The sequence below is a fragment of the Rhinoderma darwinii genome, chromosome 3 (assembly GCF_050947455.1).
Source record: "Rhinoderma darwinii isolate aRhiDar2 chromosome 3, aRhiDar2.hap1, whole genome shotgun sequence".
Lineage (NCBI taxonomy): Eukaryota > Metazoa > Chordata > Amphibia > Anura > Rhinodermatidae > Rhinoderma > Rhinoderma darwinii.
In genome coordinates this window covers 263,459,548-263,484,223 of record NC_134689.1, presented here as the reverse complement: position 1 = coordinate 263,484,223, position 24,676 = coordinate 263,459,548, and the positions used below count along the sequence as shown (strand labels likewise).

Below are 24,676 nucleotides of genomic sequence, written 5' to 3'. Positions count from 1 at the left end.
ATTCTGGCTGGACCTATGTGTGTCGAGGTCTATAGCCAGACTGAGATGGAATGTTTCAAAGAGAGCAGGGTGTGATCTGCACCTGAATCCGCAACGACAAATCCGTAGCATTTTACTTAACATTTTAGCCAAATCTGCAACGGAATCTGCAACGCGGATTATGTGCGGCATTGATGCGGACAGTGTCTGCAGAATTCCGCCACGTCTGAACATGCCCTTACAGTATATCTCTTTATTAAAGGGATTATCAAACCTGAATAACCCCTCCTTAGAATACAGTTGCCCTGGGGATTAACCTATTACTACAGATTCGGCTTCTCTAACATCCAACGATCAGCTGATTGAGCCGGATGAAGCTCTGTGCAGGGGCTCATTTAGTATTACATGTCGCCAATTTAAATAAATAAGCAACCATGTAATATATAACCATGTGGAGTCCAACAGAATAGGAGCCACTCTTTGCATCAACTCTCTGTTCTGGCTCATAGAGGGAAAACCCCCTCCATTCCAAAACCATGGATGTTGTTATGGAGCTGGGCCACCTCTTGCAGCCGCCACTCTTCTGGGAAGTCTTTCCACAAGATTTTGGACTGTGTATGTGGGAATTTGTGCCCATTCAGCCAAAGGAGCATTTGTAAGGTCAGACACTGATGTTGGAGTCAACACCAAATTCATCAAACTATGTGTTTATGAACCTCATTTTGTGCACAGGGCCACAGTTTTGCTGGAAAAAAAAGGGATCTCCCCAAACTATTGCTACAAAGTTGGAAGCATACAATTGTCTAAAATGTCTTTTGTATGCTATAGCATTAACATTACCTTATACTAGAAATAAAGGCCTGGTAAAATCCTTGAAAAACAGCCCCAGACCATTATCCCTCTTCCAATAAATTTTACAATAGGCATTATACATGCTGGTAGGTAGCGTTCTTCTGGCATCGGCCAATGCAAGATTTGTCCATCAGACTGCCCCAGAGTCCAGTGGCGGTGCGCTCTACAGTACTCCAGCCAACGCTTTGCATTGCGCATGGTGACCTTAGGCTTGTGCGCGGCTGCTTGACCATGACAACTCATTTTATGAAGCTCTGGACGCACAGTTCTTGAGCTGATGTCACTTTCCGAGGAAATTTTGAACTCTGTAGTGAGCGACACAACAGAGTATAGGTGATTTTTCCGCACCACGCATTTCAGCATTTGCCAGCTTCACTGTGAATTTACGTGGGCTACCACTATGTGACTCAGCTGTTGTTATTCCTAGACGTTGCCACTTTGCAATAAAAGCACTTACAGTTGACAGGGGCAGATCTAGCAGATAAGAAATTTTATGAACTAACTTATGGCAAATGTGACATACTATGACAGTGCCACGTTTATGGACACTTTATAAACTCTTGTTTCCACACTTTATTCCCTTTGGATTGTAAAATTATATGGACACGGTTCTACTGTATCCTGTCCCTATTTTGTTGCTCTTTGTTCATTAATAATTGAACTTATAACCCAGCCAACATTGTAGAATTAGCGTGGCATGGTTTAATATGATAAGCACAGTGGACGTACATACCCCAAGTGAGTCACCTTGTCTTCCAGTACATGGGCGTTAATATGGAGTTACAATGTTGTATTTAGTGGGTGTGAAGGTGATATCTCTTTAATAATAAATTGTACATAGTCATCTTCTATTTATTTGCATATTGGCTTGTTCTCGAAGGATAACATGTTTGAACTCAGATTGTTACATTTCTTATCGCTTTCATATTTGTTTACCAGACTATCATTCATGGCAGTTTTGCACTCATCCAGCAACCAAAGTTTCACATTTTTTTTATTGCTCCGGCGATCATCTTTGTGGGTGACAAACTGATTAGCTTGAGGAGAAAAAAGATACAGATAGACGTTCTGGAAGCAAAGCAACTTCCCTCAGGTATGTAGTACACTATATTCAATTTACCAAATGAAACACATATTGTAATCCAATGAATACAACGCTTGTAGTCCTCAATTCATAACTAAGGCATGAAGAGAATCACCAATAAAGATGATTATCCTTTATTACCCATGATTCTTTGTATGCTTTGAATTTTACAGACTGCGTCTGTCATACTGAGCTAAAAAAAAATATTTCGCCACAACATTGCGACGCTCCGACCCTAGCATGGGTCTTTCTCAAGCTTTTGAAAAACCCATGCTATGGTCGAAACATAGCACTGTTGCGGTGAAATAAAGCCTTTTTGCTTTAAAATATCAAGAACTTGTGTCGCGCTTTTTCCAGTGTTTTCGATATAGTGAAGTTGGAGTTGCCACAGATCGACACTGCTTGCACTGCACCTACATACTATATGGAACTGTCTTTCCATATTTGTGGGATATGTGATGTGCTGCTGATTTTTTATTTTCTTGTTATACTGAGCACCACCAATTAGGATCATCTCTTTTTTTTTCTTCAGAAAAGCGCCACAACTGTCCATGTGCTATTTCTGGTATTGCAGTTTAGCACAATTTACTTGAATGGGGATGAGTTGCAATACCAGACACAGCCCATGGAAAGATGTGGCACTGTTTTTTGGAGAAAAAAAAATAACAGATCTTTTTTCTGCTCCTGGACAACCCCTTTAATACTGAGGGCTCATCTGTTTCCTGCTTACTGACTGATAAAGCCAGCCTATATTTTCCCTTGATCAGTAAATAACCCTTTCATAATACTGATGTTTAAAGGTGTTGTCTCATGAAGAGACAAATTAAGCTGGACCAGCGATCAGTTTATTGCCATTGGTACGACTTTAGAAAGCTTCAGCAATCGACTGGTACTGCTAGAAGAAGCTCCAGCCAGAGGGACACATTTCCATTGCAGCAGCCACTAGTATTAAATGTCAAGCCATTCACTTAAATGCCGGGTCAGCGTCTCTCCTCTCTGGTTCACAAAGGGGGGTCCAGAGCAAGGAACCCCCTCTATGACATCCATATGAACAAGGGATTGTCTTGGTGTGACAAACCTTTTCATATCATAGCGAACAGACCACATTTTGCCATTTTTTTCATACATTGATTATAGTTATAGTTATTTCCTCGTGGGGCACAAAGCTTTACTCATTTGCATAATAAATTATATCATGCAAAGTGCAAACCTCAAACCTGATAAACTCACAGGGCGATTGGGAATAAGAGAGTGCCACTGCTATTATATAATCACTTCTACTTATAAAGGAGATATTCACATAATAGGAATATAAAAGTTATTCTGAACAACTAAAAATTCAATAAAAATATAATTAAAAAAAGTAACATATAGGGAAATGGCTGTACAATGGCTTTATAAGGTGTTGGTTCACCTATAGCTCAAAAATGAGCATAGGATTTAGTAAAAAAATTGGTCCATATACAGAATAGCAGCATACAACATCCAATCAGTGAGTATCTTTAATTTTTCAGCTGAAAATTTAAGTGCACAAAACTATCCATTATTGACATTTATTGTGCTTACTTTTATTTAAAGGTGTAACTTATGTAAAGTTTCAGCGTCCGTCTGACTTTGATTACAAGTCTGGACAATGGGTTAGGATCGCCTGCTTGTCTCTTGGTACAGATGAATACCATCCCTTCACATTAACATCTGCTCCTCATGAAGAAACATTAAGTTTACATATTAGGGCAGTAGGACCATGGACAACAAGCCTAAGACAGCTTTATTCATCTCCCAACAAGACAGAGATGAAGTACCCAAAGGTACAAATAACATGTTGTATTCCTTCCATTGTTGACTAACTAAATATTCAGATTCAGTGTTTTTTTTAAATGTTGAAACATTCTAAAATCAGAATATCATATTGGTGGTGGTGGTGGGGTGTTTCAGAAGATGGAGCCACCAATGGTGGATCCCTAGACAAAGAATTTATTTAATGGAGAAATGACTGTGTGGCCACCCATCCATTGAAAACAATTAGACTTATAAAAACATTCTAAATTCTCCTTTTGACTTAAAGCAACACATCTGCATTGAACATAAATAGATATTAAATCTATTTATTAAGATATTTTCACTCTTCTTATTTAATCATTATCTAGCTATTTCTGGATGGACCATTTGGAGAAGGACACCAGGAGTGGAACAAGTTTGAAGTGTCTGTTTTAGTTGGGGGAGGAATCGGAGTTACGCCATTCGCTTCAATCCTTAAAGACTTGGTCTTCAAATCATCAATCAATGAGAGGATACAATGCAAGAAAGTATGAGTATCTAATTATTTTTTATTTTCCATTTTATTTATTTATCACCAACACATAAAACATGTTTGACTGAGAATTCTATTAGATTGCATATTCTGATTTTCACACATACACATACACACAAACATAATGTAGCTTGACAATGTTTTCGGGCCTTGGAAATAAACCAAATTATCTCCAAATTGAACCTGTCCAAAGATGAAGAAAGTATAAATTCCATGAAAATTGTAAAATGAAATGTACACTATGAGTTATATTAAAATCAAAAGTGCCTCATAGCAAAATTTCTTGATAGCATCGTGGCGCCTCTAGAAGTTAATCATTACTCAAAAACCACATATAAACCTAGTCTTATACAGTAAAGAGGTTGTTCCCTTTTCAGTAGAAAGGTTCCTCAACGTTAAGCTGATCACAGGCTGTGGCTATGCTGGGACCCCCAGCTATCAGCTACAATCTGTGACCTCAAGTGTTGAATTCCCCTGCAACACCACCACAGGACAAATGATGCATTACACAGTACCCATTGAAATCAATTTGTTGTCTGTGTTGCTCATGGACGTTTTGGGCCTTCAGAGTGAGATATACTCTTTGTAGCTGCTCTCCACTTTGACTAATAGATAAGGGTACTGAACATGGGATCCCCCGTCTACTAATTTAAAATTCCCCAATAAAGTAATTGAAATCTAAACCCGACACTTCGCAAACTATTATTTTCATTTCAACTGATGCATTGATGTAAAATGACCTTTATTCTATTGGCTTAATATCTATAACTTTTGACTAAGATCTAAATACCTGTCCTGTACTTATTCAGATTTATTTCATCTGGGTGACACGCACTCAGCGACAGTTTGAATGGCTGACAGACATCATTCGAGAGGTGGAAGAGAACGATAAAAATGACCTTCTGGCAGTCCATATATACATTACACAACTCAGTGAAAAGTTTGACTTCCGCACTGCCATGCTGGTAAATATATGGCTATTTTTTTATATTTGTTCCTCACGTTTTTGATGCTGGAGTTCAATACATACTAAAGAGATGACAGATATCTATTACTAATGTTATGAAACAGTAGCGCTGTTTTACTAGAGATATGTAGCGCTTCCTCTCTCTTTATAAAAAAGAGGTTCTTGAGCAGTTGCAATGCGCCATGCAGCTCAGTGTCCTAGCTGCTTCGGTAGAACATAATACACACCTAATACACAAAATACAGATAATACAAATCATAATACACATAATATACCAATTAATGCTACACAGGAAGTTCTACCCTAACATTTTAAAGGAGGTTCTGCAGCAGCTGAGGTGTGTTTATGAAGTATAATGCACCCCTACTATAAATTATAAGAATATTAGCGGTCACATCAAGGTTCCTTGACCTGTATAAATGCACTGGGCCTGCAGAATTCCTCGGTAATTTCTAATATTATTATTTACAGTAGCGGTACAGTATCTCATATATTGTAATATTCTTATTACAAATTACCTAGCTTCTGGATAAGTTGGGTCACATTATTTTCTGTTCGCATAGCATGGCTGCATCTGCAGTTGTTAACAAGCCAACAATTTAATATATGTAGTAGTGATTTATTTTCTTCTAAGATACCCTAAATAATATATATCTACAGTATGAGGACATACGAAGTATAACATATATAATCTTATGTTGCAGTACATCTGTGAGCGACACTTCCAAAAAGTTCAGAAAAAGAGCTTAATGACTGGGCTTAAATCTGTTACACATTTCGGGAGACCGCCATTTCAGAGATTTTTTCATTCCTTACAAGGTGTTCACCCTGAGGTACTGTATGATGTTTCCTAATGATGCACCAGCAACTATGCAGTTTCAGTCTGTGATCTGACAACATCATTGATTTCTAGAAGGAAAAGCCTTTGTAACCCATTTGGAACTTCCCAGAAATGTCTGTTACTGAAAATCTGTCATTTTATTGTAATCAAAGGTCCATTCAAATGACAGTGTGCTTGCATCATAGATTACTCCAAGATCCCAGACTCCACCAATATTACCTTCTCACATAAATCTATGACATATCAAAGGATCATTTTGATGGGTTTTCCCATACAAGTGTAAATGGTTGCCAGCATGTAATATGTAATGCATGTAATATGTCACTGTTGGTCTATCGCTAACATTAAGCATCTAAGTCAGGGGTGGGGAGTGTCCGGCCCATGGCCCGAATAAGGCCCGCGAGGTCATTTGTTCCGGCTTGACCTCACTGCCGCCGTGTTATTGGTTACTTGGCTCCGTTCGCCCTACTCACTCCCATTTAGAAAGAGGAGAAGTGCGGATGAAGCCAAGTATGGTGGTGGCGGCGGTCTGAGTGTAGTCGGTACGTGTCAGCTCAAGAGTGGACCAGTCCAGTCACCTGACCTGAGTCAGTGAGATGAGGTCAGGTGACCAGACTGGTCCACTCCCGAGCCGGCACAGTCCAGTCACCTGACCTCACGTCGCTGACGTGAAGTCAGGTGACCGGATCACTCCCGTCACAGCACGCCCCGACCTCACTCTGACCGTTGCTGCCGCCATGTCATTGCCTCCGTCCGCCCTACTCACTCACATTTAGGAACAGGAGAAGAGCGAACGAAGCCAAGTATGGCGGTGGTCTGAGTGTGGTCGGTACGTGTCAGCCCAAGATTGGACCAGTCCAGTCACCTCACCTGAGTCAGTGACGTGACGACAGGTGACAGAATAGGTCCACTCCCGTCACAGCACGCCCCGACCTCACTCTGAACGCTGCATCATTCCCTCCTTGGCTCCGTCCACCCTACTCACTCACATTTAGGAGGAGGAGGGCAGCGGGCTGAGCGAAGTATGGCGGCGGGTTGAGTGAGGTGAGGTTAGATGACTGGACTGGTCCACTCTAGAGCTGGCACGCACTGACCTCCTCACTCAGACCTGCCATATACTCATTCACTAGTAGTGATTGACAGTACTTGGCTTTATCTGCCCTCCTCCTGCTCCTGCCTTAAAATTTAGAAACTTAGCTGAGGTCTAAATGTAGAAATTTAGCTGTAATGTAGACATAGGACCTGTCCTAAAAGCATGAAGTGAGGTCAGATGACTTAAAGGTTTTTTTTCTATTCATCAAGGACATTTATGATATTATGATGGAATAACTTCAAGTGTTACATAAGTAGAGAGGAGATTACTGGAAAAAGTAAATAGACGAAGACACGTAAATAACATTTATTTTACATTTTTTGAAAGGTGAAGAAAGTTGGGGTGTTCAGCTGTGGCCCACCTGGAATGACTAAAAATGTTGAAGATGCCTGCCGGAAACTCAACAAAAGAGACCAGGCTTACTTTGTGCATCATTATGAAAATTTTTAACTTAATAAAATATAAACATACAGTGGCTGGTACCATGAAGTATTATAATAAATTGCAGTTAGTAGTTTCTCTAACACACCTACAGCCAAACCACGAAAAAGTTATAAGTTATAAGTCAAAATGCTGAATGATAATACATATCGATAGACAAACATACGATTACACAATATTAAAAAAAAAATAATGCAAAATAAATACAAAAATATTAGCTTTTACCCGTGATATACAAATTTTACATTTGGTATGGCTTTTATGCTTAATTCATGTAAAATATTCAAATAAAGAATTTTTTCAAAAACAGGTGTGATTTGCATTTCTTCTGCCGATACCAGTTTAGCTGGAGTAAAAGGGGTTGTCCCAGCCGGGCTCAATCCCTTCTTTAGACAATAGGGATATCTCGGTATAGTCTGAAGAAGGAAATGCATAACAAACAAAAGAATTAATAAATTTATTTTCATTGCCATTTCTAAGTTGTCATTCACATCTTTTATTTATTTATTGACGAGATGCGCAGTCTGAAAGAAAAAAGATGCATTTTTACCTCTAGAACCTAGAACCTCTAGTACACCCAGAGAAAGGGCGAATTCACATGCGGCAGATGTTTTTTGTGTAAATTTCTGTGACTGAATATCAGTTTCTGCAGCATGTGCAAGGATTTCTGCAGGACCCAATAAAATGAATAGGACAGTAGAAGAAATTTCTGGAACAAATCTACCACATGTATAAAAGGGTGGATTCAGACGTGGTAGATTTTGATACAGAAATTTCTGCAACTGAAAATATGTCAAATTCTTCTAAATGGGGCTTGCAAAAATGCATGTGCTTGCTGCAGACAGAACCCCATTCCAATGAATGGATCGGATTTCAGACGCAGAAAATGCTGCAATAAAATCTTCTGTGTGTAAATCCTCCCAAAGTGAGTATTCAACAGAGTAATTACAATCTTTTACTGAACTGAGTTCTATAAAGCAGCATCTCCATGTTCTGTATCTCCTCTGCTATGGACAGGGTTTGTCTTCATAAAACAACCCCTTTAATGGGGTTTCCCACTAAGCACATTTATCACCTATCCACAGGATAGGTGCCAAATGTCTGAATGCTTGTGGCCCCACCACTAGGACTCCCAGCGATGACTAGAACAGGGGTCTTGTCCTCCGTAATGAATGATTGCAGTGAGGAGAACATTGAATATAGTGGTAGGTGATGAGGTGTGCTCACACTCCATTTAATGTCTATGAGGCCAACAGAAACAGCCATCCACCACTCTATACTAAATCCTCCTCACTGCAATTGTGCAGTGAGAAGCAACAGGGGATTGGGGCCTTTGTTTTTGTTTTGTTCTTTTCTGGATCCACTCCTGGCTTTAGCTCCAAGAACTGTATCAAAAATGGCATGTGTTATTCCAGCCTAAGGCCTGATTCAGACGAGCGTGACCATTTTGCGTGCGCAAAAATCGGACCGTATTTAGTGCATTTCAGTTCCATGTGCCATTAGTGTGCGTTCCGTGGGACATCAGTTTTTAATGTCAGTGTTGGCGCACATATTATTTATTTATTTTCTCAGCATTTCTTTACCAACTGTTGCATGATTTTCACGTACCCATAGACTTCAATGGGCGATGTGGTCCGCAAAAATGGACCAGAATAGGATATGCAGTAAGTTTCACGCAACGGAAACATACTGCGTGAAAAATCACGGATATCTGAATAGCTCCATTGAATTGCATAGGTCCGTGTGCTGTATATTTTTTTAACGGACAGCACACGGACGTATACAACGTTCGTCTGAATAAGGCCTTAAAGTCACATTAAAATTAGAACAACTGTCCCAAAAACGTCACTTTTTTTTTAATTGTAGACATTTAAAGTATGCCTTACATAAATATAGTTTGCGCATAATTTGGATCCCTTTAGTACATATTAACCCACATTAATTCCAAGTTACACTTTTTGTCCGGGCACTAGATCTAGTCTCTCCCCCACACTGACTTTGTAATTTACATACTCTTCCCAATGTGCCTTGTGTCTTTCCTTTCGCCGATCATAAAGTGACCTCTGACGTCCTGTTTCCTTCCGCTTATAGTGACGTGTGATTGTGGAGAGGAGTCACATCTCTTTACAGACTCCAACACAGAGAGCAGGCCTTGGAGTTGGAGTTCTAAATTTTGTAAGTTTTAGAATGTCTCCCAATTCAAGTAGAAAGACTATCTTTGAGGCCAGCCATTCCATAGAGCAGACTCATTGTTTCCCTTTGTCTTGGTGAGGTACTGTGCACCAGAAAATCATCCACCAATTCTGTGTCCATTCTTTCTCCATGGACCATTGTAAATCACTTGTAAAAAGTACAACCTTGCTTTGTACACGTGATACGGTTTTCCAAAGAAACTGCTTTGGGATAATTTTCTAGAACTGCTTCTTTATGTAAACTTCAACCACTAATTGTGGCAAATTTCTATGCACTCTTTGCAGTGTGGTAATGGTGCCGCAGTCTGCCACACCACTACTGATTCATGTGAACATACCCTAACTCAGCAGAGGGACTTTATAGATCAATTAGGAGTTAAAGAGGCTCTGTCACCAGATTATAAGTGCCCTATCTCCTACATAATCAAATCGCCGCTGTAATGTAGATAACAACTGTGGTTTTTATTTTGAAAAACGATAATTTTTGAGCAAGTTATGCACAATTTTAGATTTATGCTAATTAGTTTCTTAATAAACAACTGTATATATGAGTGTAAAAGAAAGATGGATCATAAACGGCGCTGCAACTAAGAAATAGGAGAAAAGGTAATGGAAAATCTATTTAATATATTCCAGTCTACGCGTTTCAATGCTGCACCGGCATCTTCATCAGGCCATATATATCTCTATATGGCCTGATGAAGATGCCGGTGCGGCATTGAAACGCGTAGCCTGGAATATATTAAATAGTTTTTCCATTACCTTTTCTCCTATTACTCAGTTGCAGCGCCGTTTATGATCCATCTTTCTTTTACACTCATATATATTGCATTTGCGGTGGCTAATTGGTTTAACCGGCTCTGGATCCTGGCAGCAGCACTTTCTACAACCAGCAGTTTTGCCCATTTGTTGGTGTGCTTATCCATCTGAATTTTGGTGAGCATATATCTGTCTTTAATTGACTTTAACGCCTTGGATTTACCTGCACTATGTGGCGCCGTGCTCTTTTTCTCTATTTCTCTAATAGACAACTGCGTGTTTTACCTTTTTACCAACTAGGCGTTGTAAAGAGAAGTGCATGACGCTGACCAATCCGCGTCATACACTTCTCTTCATTCATGTCCAGGTTGTTTCACTGCACAGCGTGATCTCGCTGTCACATACCCCCACATTAACTTTACCGAAGTGTCTTGAGAGATAATATACATCCAGGAGGCGATGTCTATTCATACTCCCAACGCTTCGGTAACGTTTCTGTGGAACTTAATCACAACACCAGCGTGATCACGTTGTGAATGTCAGCACAGCGGGATAACGCGAGATATATATATATATATATATACACACACACACACACACACAATTTTGTCCTTACAAGGTGTTGTATTATGAAAAATGTATTAAATGTAAAAAAAAAAACATTAAATATTTGATTTCACCACAATCGAATCGACCCATAGAGAACAATTAACACTGCAAGATGAATGGCGTTAAAAATACAAACGGGCTAAATTATGGAGACAGGCTCTATTCACACGTTCAATCTTTTCCAAACTATATTGGATGTCAATAAATTTGCCCGTCTCCTGACAGTAAAGAGACAATTCTTTGATAACGATCAATGTCAAGATTCCCAAGAGAAAATGTCCTACAATATGAATGTTGGTTCTGTTGCAATTTCATCTATGTCTAGTAACATGGACTTTCTTGGTCATGCTTTACGTGAATGCGTTTTTCCTGTAAATTAATTTTCTAATTTAAATTTTTGGGAACAAAAATCATTATTACATTTAACAGATTTATATAAGGAAAGCAATGAACCTATTTACCAAAATACACAAATAGTTGGTTACAAGATGTCGTACCCTAGATTTTACCCTACTCAATCAAGAGTTGTAAACATACGTCTCACAGGTCAGGTATCAAATCACTTCCAACGAAAAATAGCCGACTCCCATATATCATAGACAGAACAAGAGAACAATGAGTCACAAAGCCATGAATAAACAGAAAATAGTATCAATTTTATTATGATAAAAAAGACAAACAGTATAAAAATTCACAAGAGGATCTAAAGGACATTGTCTGTACATGGACCACACAAACAGTAATAGTACAGTCACGGGTAGATGTTCACTGATACACACGGAACAACGTTATATATCATGCGGCTACAAAAAGACACCTGTTTCAGTTGTAAGTACTATTATGGTATCATAGTGTTGACACATAGTATATCATTTAGAAAAGGGGTACAAATTGTACGTAAGAATACATGTAGAAAAAGGGGAAAAACTGCCCGGGTTACCACAGATAAATCGAGTAAGGGTGTCCTGAGATAGCCTTAAGTGTGAGTCTATACCCACCTGGTAAGAACAGGGGGGTCCGTGTGAGAAATCTTACCCATGGAGATGAGGAGAATGTAGTGGTCCACAGAATGGTTGCAACGCCCCAATGCGCGTTTCGCAAGTACAGCTTCTTCAGGGTGGTATTGAGCAATCAGTGTCATGTCAAGTTTATATCCGGTATCCTGGGTAGTCAGCAGGTGTGTTTCGGCGTATCACGTCCGATGGTCAATGGCGCATGCGCGGGACTCACCTGAGATCGCGAGTCCTAACGCCTGTCGTCACACAGCTACTGCATCCCCAGGACGCGTCTTTAAGGAGACAGCACACGCGCAGAGCTTGTGTATTGACGAGAGAGTAGGCAAATCCTCAGTGTCACCGCCACATGCGCTACCCCAAGGGAGAGGAGAATGTCGTGAGTATATATCTATAATTTGGAGTCATGTAGAGTGGCTTCTATGTGCTGAATTGAACATATCCCGAAAAGGATCTAACCAATGTGTACAGTATACAAACTAGTTATAAAAAAGGGGGAGGGACAAAAAATTATGTGAAATGGCAGTTAATCAAATAAATACAGATACTATATAGTATATGCAAGGGATAAGAGAAACCCATGAGAAATATGAAGCTACATAAGATAAGTGCCAAAATAGTACAAAAAGTGCCCTACACATAAATAAATCGTGATGTGTTGTATCAATACGAAATAAACACAAAATAAATAATAAAACACAATAAGTGAAAACCAGTAAAATTAGGTACATGAAAGCCATGTAAAGAAGACGCAAATGAATCTAAGCAATGCAATAAAAGTGATTAGAGATGAGCGAACCGGGACAACCGAACCCGGTTTCGGTCCGAACATCGGGAAAAGTTCGGTTCGCAGCGAATCCGAACTTCACCGGGTTCGGCCGAACACATTTTGACCGAACCCGGCGGAGATAGTCACTGTCCAGGGTGCTGAAAGAGTTAAACGATCGGCAGTAACTGTTTCAGCACCCTGGACAGTGACTTCCGATCACAATATACATCGTGTAAAAAAAATAGAAGTTCCTACTTAACGATAACTCCCTGCTTCTTCCTCCAGTCCTACCTCCCGGGATGACGATTCAGTCCAAGTGACCGCTGCAGCCAATCACAGGCCAATCCCAGGCTGCAGCAGTCACATGGACTGCCGCGTCATCCCGGGAGGTCGGACTGGATGTCGAGAGGGACGCGTCACCAAGGCAACGTTGACACGTCCCTCTCTTGACATCCAGCCCGATTGTGATTGGCTGCAGAAACAGATGACCTTCTTGTGAGATATTAAGGTCAACCACCTGACAATGAAACCGCTGCAATGTCCCTCCAATTCCTTAGAATAAGTTAATAAAAGGATAATGAGAAATTTTACATGTGTCTATACACAAGCTAAACATTTGTCAGTCATTGTTAAAAATGTCTTACTGCACACAGCTCCGCCATGAGCATTGAGCCTATACAGAGGCAGACATCATCCTTGTACCTCTGTGCTATGTAGCTATAGGCACTCCGTGTACTATTGCAGGTTACCTTCATATCAGGCTGTGATTGGCTGCAGCCTGTGATTGGCTGCAGCCTGTGATTGGCCAATCACAGGCTGCAGCCAATCACAGGCCAGCGGTCTGTGATTGGCTGCAGAGGTCACTTGGACTGAATCGTCATCCCGGGAGGTCGGACTGGATGTCAAGAGAGGTACGCGTCACCAAGGCATCCATACACTCCTCAACATCTGTACGCTCCTCTCCTGAAATATTCTGTGCTGCTGTGAACTCTGCTCTTACCATTACGTAGCTCTCAGTCTGTTACCTCTCCTCCACTCCTGTCCTCAATAACACCTTCACATGATTGGCAAGTCACCACCCCGCACAAGATCCACATGCTCATCTCCTGAAATACTCTGTGCTGCCTTAAAAGAAACAGGATCCTGACCTGTCCACAGAGTTTAAGGCAGCACAGAGTATTTCAGGAGATGAGCGTGCGGATCTTGTGCGGGGTGGTGACTTGCCAATCTTGTGAAGGTGTTATTGAGGACAGGAGTGGAGGAGAGGTAACAGACTGAGAGCTACGTAATGGTAAGAGCAGAGTTCACAGCAGCACAGAATATTTCAGGAGAGGAGCGTGCAGATGTTGAGGAGTGTATGACGCAGACTGGTCACTGATTGGTCAGCGTCATACACATAAACACGCCCAGTTAAAAACACAATGTGTGTCTCTACGATAACCGATTACAAACAAACCCTGTGATTGTCTGCAGAGGCCGCGGCAGCCTGTGATTGGCTGCAGAGGCCGCGGCAGCCTGTGATTGGTTGCAGAGGCGGTCACGTGACGTGCGTGACCGCCACTACAGCCTGTGATTGGCTTCAGCGGCGACAAGAATGAAACGTCATCGCTGGAGGCCGGACAGGAGGAAAGTAAGTATGAAAGTATTTATTTTATTTTTTTATTACATTAAAAATGTATTTTCCGCGCGCCGAGCATGGTACTGTCAAGGTTGCTGAAAGAGTTAGTGCAGCCCATTAACTCTTTGAGCACCCTGGATAGTACCATGCTCGGCGCATGGAAATTACAGGTTCGGTCAGAACTAGTTCGGTCCGAATCGAACTTTTTCGTGAAATTCGGCGAACCAGCCGAACCGAACTTTTCATAAGTTCGCTCATCTCTAAAAGTGATATATACTAATATAAAGAATAAAGGAGGGAGGGGAGCTGTCAATTCAGAAAAGCCAGCACCATTGATTTAAGTCAAAAAGTGTCTACGAGAGAAAGAATCTCTCATTGAAGGCTTGTTGATAGATGTTCAGGGTAGTATCTGATGACTCCTGATATTATATACCCCATCACGGGTACTTGTCTGCTAACTCCTCACAGTTTGTATATCATCACGGGCACCCAAGTATCAAGCACTGTAAGGAATCCTCTAACAGGATCTAGACATGGACAGAGAAAAAAAAGTTAATAACATATAATAAAAATAACAGCAGAGCAGAGGGAAGTAGACAGTTTTAACCAAGAAGATGGGGAGGTTTAACCCCTTAAGGACGCAGCCTAGTTTGGGCCTTAAGGCTCAGAGCCCATTTTTCAAATCTGACATATTTCACTTTATGTGGTAATAACGTTGGAATGCTTAAACCTACCCAAGCGATTCTGAGATTGTTTTCTCGTGACACATTGGGCTTCATGTTCGTGGTAAAATGTGGTCGATATATTCAGTGTTTATTGGTGAAAAATTGCAAAATGTAGAGAAAATTTTGAAAAAATTGCATTTTTCAGAATTTAAATGGATCTGCTTGTAAAACAGACGGTTATACCACCCAAAATAGTTACTAGTTCACATTTCCCATATGTCTACTTTAGATTGGCATCGTTTTTTGAACATTCTTTTATTTTTCTTGGACGTTACAAGGCTTAGAACATAAACAGCAATTTCTCATATTTTTAAGAAAATTTCAAAAGCCTTTTTTTTAAGGTACCTCTTGAGTTCTGAAGTGGCTTTGTGGGGCCTATGTATTAGAAACCCTGACAAAACACCCCATTTTAAAAACTAGACCCCTCAAAGTATTCAAAACAGCAGTTATAAAGTTTTTTAACCCTTCAGGCATTTCACAGGAATTAAAGCAAAGTGGAGGTGAAATTTGCAAATTTCATTTTTCTTGCTGAATTTAAATTTTATTCATTTTTTTTTCTGTAACACAGAAGGTTTTACCAGAGAAACACTACTAAATATGTATTGTCCAGATTCTGCAGTTTTTAGAAATGTCCCACATGTGGCCCTACTGCGCTCGTGGACTAAAACACAAGCCCTAGAAGCAAAGAAGCACCTAGTGCATTTTGAGTCCTCTTTTTTATTAGAATATATTTTAGGCAGCATGCCAGGTTTGAAGAGGTGTTGAGGTGCCAAAACAGTAGGAATCCCCCAATAGTGACCCCATTTTGGAAACTACACCCCTCAAGGAATTCATTTAGGGTTGTTGTTACCATTTTGACCGCACAGTTTTTTCACAGCACGTATTTGAATTGGGCTCTGAAATGAAAAAAATGTCATTTTTTCCAATAAAATGTCATTTGTGATCAAAATTTCTTATTTTCACAGGGAACAAAATACCCCATTTTGTTGCCCAATTTGTCCTTAGTGTGGCAATACCCCATTTGTGGTGATAAACTGCCGTTTGGGCCCATGGGAGGGCTCAGAAGGAAAGGAGCGCTATATGTTTGTTGGAGTCCAGATTTTGTTGGATTGGTTTTCGGGTGCCATGTCGCATTTGCAGAGCCTCAGCGGTATCAAAGCAATGGAAACCCACCAAAAGTGACCCCATTTTGGAAACTACACCCCTCAAGGAATTCATTTATGGTTGTTGTTAGCATTTTGACCACACAGTTTTTTCACAGCACCTATTTCAATTGGGCTGTGACATTAAAAAAAATGACATTTTTTCCAATAAGATGTAATGTTTTACCAAAATTTCTTATTTTCACAGGGAACAAAATACTCAATTTTGTTGCCCAATTTGTCCTGAGTGCATCAATACCCCATTTGTGGCAATAAACTGCCGTTTGGGCCCATGGGAGGCCTCAGAAGGGAAGGAGCGCTGTGTGTTCTTTGGAGTACAGATTTTGCTGGTTTGGTTTTCGGGTGCCATGTCGCATTTGCAGAGCCCCAGAGTTATCAAAGCAATGGAAACCCACCAGAAGTGACCCCATTTTGGAAACTACACCCCTCAAGGAATTCATTTATGGGTAATGTGACCATTTAGACTCCATAGTTTCTTCACAGAACTTATTTGAATTGGGCTGGGAATTCAAAAAATATATATTTTTTCCAATAATATGTCATTTTAGCTCAAAAATTCTTATTTTCACAAGAAATAAAATACTCCATTTTGTTGCCCAATTTATCCTGAGTGCGGCAATACCCCATTTGTGGTGATAAACTGCCGTTTGGGCCCATGGGAGGGCTCAGAAGGAAAGGAGCGCTGTGTGTTCTTTGGAGTACAGATTTTGCTGGATTGGTTTTCGGGTGCCATGTCGCATTTGCAGAGCCCCAGAGGTATCAAAGCAATAGAAACCAACCACAAATGACCCCATTTTGGAAACTACACCCCTCAAGGAATTCATTTATGGGTGTTGTGACCATTTTCACCCCATAGTTTTTTCACAGAACTTATTTGAATTGGGCTGGGAATGAAAACAAAATTATTTTTTTCAAATAATATGTAGTTTTGGCAGAAAATTTCTTATTTTCACAAGAAACAAAATACCCCATTCTGTTGCGCAATTTGTTCTGAGTGCCGCAATACCCCATTTGTTGTGATAAACTGCCGTTTGGGCCCATGGGAGGGCTCAGAAGGAAAGGACCACCATTTGGCCTACTGGGGATTTTCGAGTGCGAAGTCATGTATGCAGAAGCCCCTGAGGTACCAGTACAGTTGAAACCCGCAAGAAGTGACCCCGTTTTAAAAACTACACCCTTAAGGCATTCATATAGAGGTGTAGTGAGCATTTTGACCTGAGACCTACACCCCATAAACTGTAATGTGGGTTCTCCCGGGTATGGCAATACCCTACATGTGGCTGTTATCAGCTGCCTGGACACACAGCAGGGCCCAGAGGGGAAAGACGTGGGGGGATAAGCTGTGTGGAGTGCATCAGGGTAAGTAAAATTGGGGTAAATTATAAACCAAGGGATGGATGATAAATTTTAAAACACTTTCATACAGAGCTCTGGTTATTCGGGACACGTGTCACATTGATATATTGCGTCATGCATTATCGCCCTCTTATAGCAGACTTTGCACCTCTTTTGACTTTTTCCCTTCTTGCCAGTTTGGGGAACTTCCCCTGGAAAGTGTTGCCGCCCTGGTACGATGCGTGTGGCCCCGCTTCCAGAAGTACTGGGTGCCCCCCCTTCTTGGTCCCTAAAGATTAGGTTCTTGATAATCACCTCTTGAAATTCCAGGAAAGTTCCCGTCTGGCCTGCACATCGACGTAGCACGTACGCATTGTACAAAGCCATCTGTATGATGTGCCCGGCCTGCTTCTTATACCTCACCGCATGGCGCTGTAGGGCTTCAGGGCTTGATCTTACAAGTCCATCCCTCCCATGTACCTATTGTAGTCCAGGATGCAGTCTGGTTTGGGGGTGGCCTTTCCTTCATATATCCTAAACCTGTAGGTATACCCGGATGCACTCTCACAGCTTATACATCTTCACGCCATACCTTGCCCTCTTACACGGCAGGTACTGGCGGAATTGAACCCTCCCTTTAAAATGTACCAGGGACTCATCAATAGAAATACACTTCTCGGGGTGTATGCTGGGGAAAACCGGGCACTGGAACGGTCTAATAGGGGTCTCCGTTTATACAAACGGTCAAAACTGGGGTCATCTCGGGGTGGACACAGCTCATTATCAGTGTAATGTAAGAAGCAAAGTATTGCCTCATTTATTTATTTTTTTAGGTTCCACTTCAGTTCTGAAGTTGCTTTGAGGGGCCCATATATTAGAAATCCCTATGAAATACCCCATTTTAGAAACTAGACCCCTCAAAGTATTCACAACAGCATTTAGAAAGTTTATGAACCCTTTAGGTGTTTCACAAAAATTTAGAGCAAAGTAGAGGTGAAATTTAAATTTTTTTTTTGTCAGAAAATCCTCTTTATACCATTTTTTTTATAACACAAAAGGATTTATCAGAGAAACGCAAATTAATACGTATTGCCCAGATTCTGCAGTTTTGAGAAATATCCCACATGTGGCCCTCGGGCGGTAATGGACTGAAGCACCGGCCTCCGAAGCAAAGGAGCACCTAGTGGATTTTGAAGCCTCTTTTTTATTAGGCACCATGTCCGGTTTGAAGAGGTCTTGTGGTGCCAAAACATTGAGAACCCCCCAAAAGTGACCCCAATTTGGAAACTAGACCCCTTGAGGAATCCATTGTAGTTTTCTTGGGGTGCATGCGGCTTTTTGATCAGTTTTTATTCTATTTTTAGGTGGCGTGGTGACTAAAAAACAGCAATTGTACGATTGTTTTTTTTTTCGTTTTTTTTTACAGCGTTCACCGTGCGCTATAAATAAAATATTCACTTTATTCTGCGGGGCGATACGATTACGGCGATACCAGATGTTTATGGTTTTATTTTATGTCTTATGGCGTTTGCACAATAAAATACGTTTTGTAAACAATCATTCACTTTTTGTGTTACCATATTCTAAGAGCCATAAAGTTTTTATTTTTCAATCAATAAAGCCGTGCGAGGACTTATTTTTTGCGAAACGAACTGTAGTTTCGATCAGTACCATTTTTAGGTACATGCGACTTTTTGATCTCTTTTTATTCCATTTTTTGGGAGGTGAAGTGACCAAACAATTGTGATTGTGGTACGGTTTATTATTATTTTATTTTACGGCGTTCACCGTGCGGGATAAATAATGAAATAATTTTGTAGTTCAGGCCGTTACGGACGCGGCGATACCAATTATGTATAGTTTATTTGTTTGTTTATATATTTTTATTAATAATAAAGGACTGATAAGGGAAAAGGGGGGATTTTTACTTTTATTACTTTTAAAACTTTTATTTTCTTATTTTTACACATCTTTTTTTAACTTTTTTTTCACTTTATTACTTTGTCCCACTAGGGGACATGAGGGCAGGAGGCCCTGATCGCTATTCTAATACACTGCACTACATGCGTAGTGCAGTGTATTAGAACTGTCAGCTACTCACTGACAGCAAGCATAGTGGGTCCGGACGTTGTCAGAACCCACTAGGCTTCCGTCTATGGCATAGCCGGACGCCATTGTTTGGTGTCCGGTTGCCATAGTCACCATCGCCGGCCGCTATCGCGTAGCAGGCCGGCGATGGCAGCTTAACCAATAAAAAGCCGCGATCTCTATAGAACGCGGCTTTTAAGGGGTTAATCAGCGGGGACACAGCGATCGGTCCCCGCTGTAGGAGCTGTGACAGCTGCTGAACAAGACAGCAGCGTCACAGCTCCTGTATGTGTCGGGAGGACGGCCGAAACGGCCGTTACTCCCGAGACGTACTATTACGGCATGGAGCGCTAACGATACAGCTGCCATGACGTAATAGTACGTCAAGGAGCGGGAAGGGGTTAATATAACTTTATAAAAAGGCAGCAAAACGTAATTTTTCATTAAGGCCGAATGGGGTCATAGTTCCTAGTGTAACAATCCACCTACATTCCTTCCATGCCAGCAACATCTTAGCATCTCCTCCTCTGACACCACAATGTATCATGTCTATACCCCAAGCCAGAAACGTTTTGGGGTCACACCCATGGTATAATTCAAAGTGTTTAGGAATAGTCTTCAGTAATGTTAGGTCATCAATCTCCTTTGCAGCGATTATATCTCGTAAATGCATACATAGACCTTTGGAGAACCGCATGTCACGTAGTAAATGACATGAGTCGTACTACATGAGATGTAGTGTAAGATTTTAAAACGGTGTCCATTTTTGATAGAATCAAAAGAGGTGGTCCGTAAAATGTTAGTACATGCCACGCAGCCTCCGCATGGCTAGCATCCTTGGATCGGACCCCTTGTTGAGAAGGGGTTCAATTGTTTAGGTGTATAATGGCTTTTCACCAGTAGATCTTTAAGGTTTTTGCTCCTTCTGGCCGTCATTTGTGGATTTTCCGGTAGGGCTGTTGACAAAGTTGGTTCCATCTGTAGGATGGGCCAATATTTTTGTAATATGGCTCTCATTGTCTGCCACTGATTATTATAAGTGGAAATGAATCTGATCTTATTATTAATCATGTCCTTCTTTTTTATCATCCCACTCGGGTGTAGCAGTTGTTTACGTTCCATTTTTTTGGCCCGACTATACCCTTGCTTTATGCATCTCTGGCTATAGCCCCTTTCTCGGAATCTATTTTTAAGATCTTGTGACTGGTTCTCAAACTTAGTCTCAGAAGAGCAAATCCGCTTCATCCTGAGAAACTGACAAACTGGGACAGCTCTGACCGTAGAGTATACGTGTGCCGAGGTGGCATGCAGGAGGGAGTTGACCGACGTCTCTTTCCTAAAGACATCAGTCTGTAATACTCCCCTCCTCATCAGCCTCAATGGACACATCTAAAAAATCAACCCTTCGTCTATCAAGGGTGTAGGTCAATTTTATGTTCAAAGTATTGATGTTTAATTCCTGCATGAATTTAATCAGTTCTATTTCTGTGCCTTGCCAGATGATAAGTACATCATCAATATAACGCAACCAGCACTGCACATGGTCGGCGGCGCTGGCGCCATCACCATGCACAACCTGCCTCTCCCAGAAACCGAGAAACAGGTTTGCGTATGACGGAGCGCACGCCGCACCCATGGAAGTGCCTTGCCTTTGTACATAAAATACATCCTTGAAGACTAATAGGTTATGAGTAAGGATGTATTCCAACAATTCAACAACCAGATCACAGACCTGGCTGTCCCAGTTGCTCATTCCCAGGAAGAAGCGGACCGCATTGACACCATCCTGGTGTCGAATACTGGTATATAATGACTCCACATCGGCCGTAACTGGAAGCATATCTGGCTCCAGGCATATCCCATCAATTCTCGTAAGTACGTCGGTGGTGTCTTTCACATACGATGGCAGGCATTCGACCACTGGCTTCAAATAGAAGTCAATGAACCTACATACAGGGTCACATATCCCTGACACTATCGGTCGACCGAGTGGTTCCACCAAACTTTTGTGGACCTTTGGAAGAAGATAAAAGGTGGGGATTCTAGGATATTGTACAACGAGGCCATCAAACACCTTTTTCGGGATAATCCCTCTATCTAGGGCTAAATTCAGAATCTTACTTAGTTCAGAAGAGAAGGGGCCTATTGGATTGTATGTACGTTTCTGATAGGTCTCTTTGTCTCTCAACTGACGAAAAGCTTCCTTTTCATATAACTTGATTGGCCAAATCACAATGTTCCCCCCCTTGTCCGCTGCCTTTTACACCACATCATCATATGATTCTAATTCCTTCAGGGCGACCCACTGCACTGCTGTCAAATCGTCATATTGTTTGTTAATGGAGATTTGTTGAAAATCCTCCATTACCAACTTAGTAAAGATCTCAACTGATGGGCAAAGGGACAGAGGGGGGAACCTTGTTGACTTTGGAACAATCGAAAATGGAAACCCACCTTGTTCGATGGGAATTTGTTCTTGTAATAATCCTTCCAAGGCTAACAAGGCTTCCTTTTCAATCGTACAATTAAGGCCAACATCCGTTTCTCCCCGACTATGACGTTTTTTTCAAAATTAGCTTGCGTGAGAATAGGTAGAGATCTTTTAATGCTGTGAAAAAAATCTAACGAATTACTCGGCGAGAACGTGAGAGCCTTATTGAGGACATAACATTGTGTGTCAGAGAGGGTGTGCGTTGATAAATTGATTACCTCCAAATTCTTAGATTTTTTCCCTCCTTGATAGGGGGTCTTGCGTTTCGCTGCTTGTCTCTCCCTGTTCCTCCGTGGGAAAATGGGGTCTTGTCTATTCATTATACTATCCCCATTCCATCTAATGCCTACATGGTCCTCACTAGAGGTCTGAGATGATGTTGACCCTGATCTAAAATGGGGTCCTGGGCATGATCTTCCTTGTCGCCATTTATAGACTCTGCCTTGTTGGTAATCATTACTATCTCTCTGGATTTTTTTTGTTTTAGTAGAACATATTTCTTGCTCCCATTTCTGGAAGTCTTTGTCAAGGTCTGCATTTAATTTATCTAATGCCTCACTAGAAAGGTATTTTTTGAGGGCTATTTGTATCTCCTCTATTTCTTTCTCAATTACCCCTAAGGTAACATGATTAGACTGAATCAGGAGGTCCATATAACCCTGTGAGCAGGTTGTGGAAAGTTGTTCCCATTAGTCTTTAAAATTTTCCTCTTCAATAGAGAAAGATGGGAAAACCTGGATTCTAAGACCCCTTGGAATCAAGCCTTTACTCAGATATCTCTCGAGAAAGGCTTTATTCCACCAAATTTTGGTCCTCTGTTTGAGCAGATCTTTAAGTCTACTCGTTAATTCCCTCATATCTCTGCCATTACTATCTAAAACCAATTTTAGATCCTCCTTAAAAACTTAATTTAGTTGAAAGAGCCACGATTGGTCTCGCACACGGAAATCCATATTAGGCCTGGAGCCAACAGCTGTGAAAAACACAGAAAACACAATTATAAACATACGTCTCACAGGTCAGGTGACCGGTTAAGTGCAGTCAATTCGGTTTTAAAGCACTTCCAACGGAAAATAGCCGACTCCCATATATCATAGACAGAACAAGAGAACAATGAGTCACAAAGCCATGAATAAATAGAAAATAGTATACATTTTATTATGATAAAAAAGACAAACAGTATAAAAATGCAAAAGAGGATCTAAAGAACATTGTCTGTACATGGACCACACAAACAGTAATAGTACAGTCACGGGTAGATGTTCACTGATACACACGGAACAACGTTATATACCTTGCGGCTACAAAAAGACACCTGTTTCAGTTGTAAGTACTATTATGGTATCATAGGGTTGAGACATTGTATATAGTTTAGAAAAGGGGTACAAATTGTACGTAAGAATACATGTGGAAAAAGGGGAAAAACTGCCCGGGTTACCACAGATAAATCGAGTAAGGGTGTCCTGAGATAGCCTTAAGTGTGAGTCTATACCCACCTGGTAAGACCAGGGGGGTCCGTGTGAGAAATCTTACCCATGGAGATGAGGAGAATGTAGTGGTCCACAGAATGGTTGCAACGCCCCAACGCGCGTTTCGCAAGTACAGCTTCTTCAGGGTGGTATTGAGCAATCAGTGTCATGTCAAGTTTATATCCGGTATCCCGGGTAGTCAGCAGGTGTGTTTCGGCGTATCACGTCCGATGGTCAATGGCGCATGCGCGGGACTCACCTGAGATCGCGAGTCCTCTAACGCCTGTCGTCACACAGCTACTGCATCCCCAGGATGCGTCTTTAAGGAGACAGCACACGCGCAGAGCTTGTGTATTGACGAGAGAGTAGGCAAATCCTCAGTGTCACCGCCGCATGCGCTACCCCAAGGGAGAGGAGAATGTCGTGAGTATATATCTATAATTTGGAGTCATATAGAGTGGCTTCTATGTGCTGAATTGAACATATCCCGAAAAGGATCTAACCAATGTGTACAGTATACAAACTAGATACAAAAAAGGGGGAGGGACAAAAAATTATGTGAAATGGCAGTTAATCAAATAAATACAGATACCATATAGTATATGCAAGGGATAAGAGAAACCCATGAGAAATATGAAGCTACATAAGATAAGTGCCAAAATAGTACAAAAAGTGCCCTACACATAAATAAATCGCGATGTGGTGTATCAATACGAAATAAACACAAAATAAATAATAAAACACAATAAGTGAAAACCAGTGAAATTAGGTACATGAAAGCCATGTAAAGAAGATGCGAATGAATCTAAGCAATGCAATAAAAGTGATATATACTAATATAAAGAATAAAGGAGGGAGATGAGCGGTCAATTCAGAA

At 41.0% G+C, this 24,676-nt stretch overlaps 1 protein-coding gene across 1 annotated transcript in view; it reads left to right on the top strand.

Moving 5' to 3' along the window:
• LOC142748065 (dual oxidase 1-like) overlaps positions 1 to 7,659 on the top strand; it is a 45,099-nt gene extending 37,440 nt beyond the window's left edge. Inside the window, exons 28-33 of the mRNA XM_075855189.1 lie at positions 1,771 to 1,924; positions 3,494 to 3,723; positions 4,063 to 4,221; positions 5,036 to 5,191; positions 5,898 to 6,026; positions 7,455 to 7,659. Coding sequence (XP_075711304.1) covers positions 1,771 to 1,924; positions 3,494 to 3,723; positions 4,063 to 4,221; positions 5,036 to 5,191; positions 5,898 to 6,026; positions 7,455 to 7,577 — 951 coding nt within the window. The 3' untranslated portion in view covers positions 7,578 to 7,659. The remainder of the gene's footprint in view (positions 1 to 1,770; positions 1,925 to 3,493; positions 3,724 to 4,062; positions 4,222 to 5,035; positions 5,192 to 5,897; positions 6,027 to 7,454) is intronic.
• Positions 7,660 to 24,676: the final 17,017 nt, after the last annotated feature.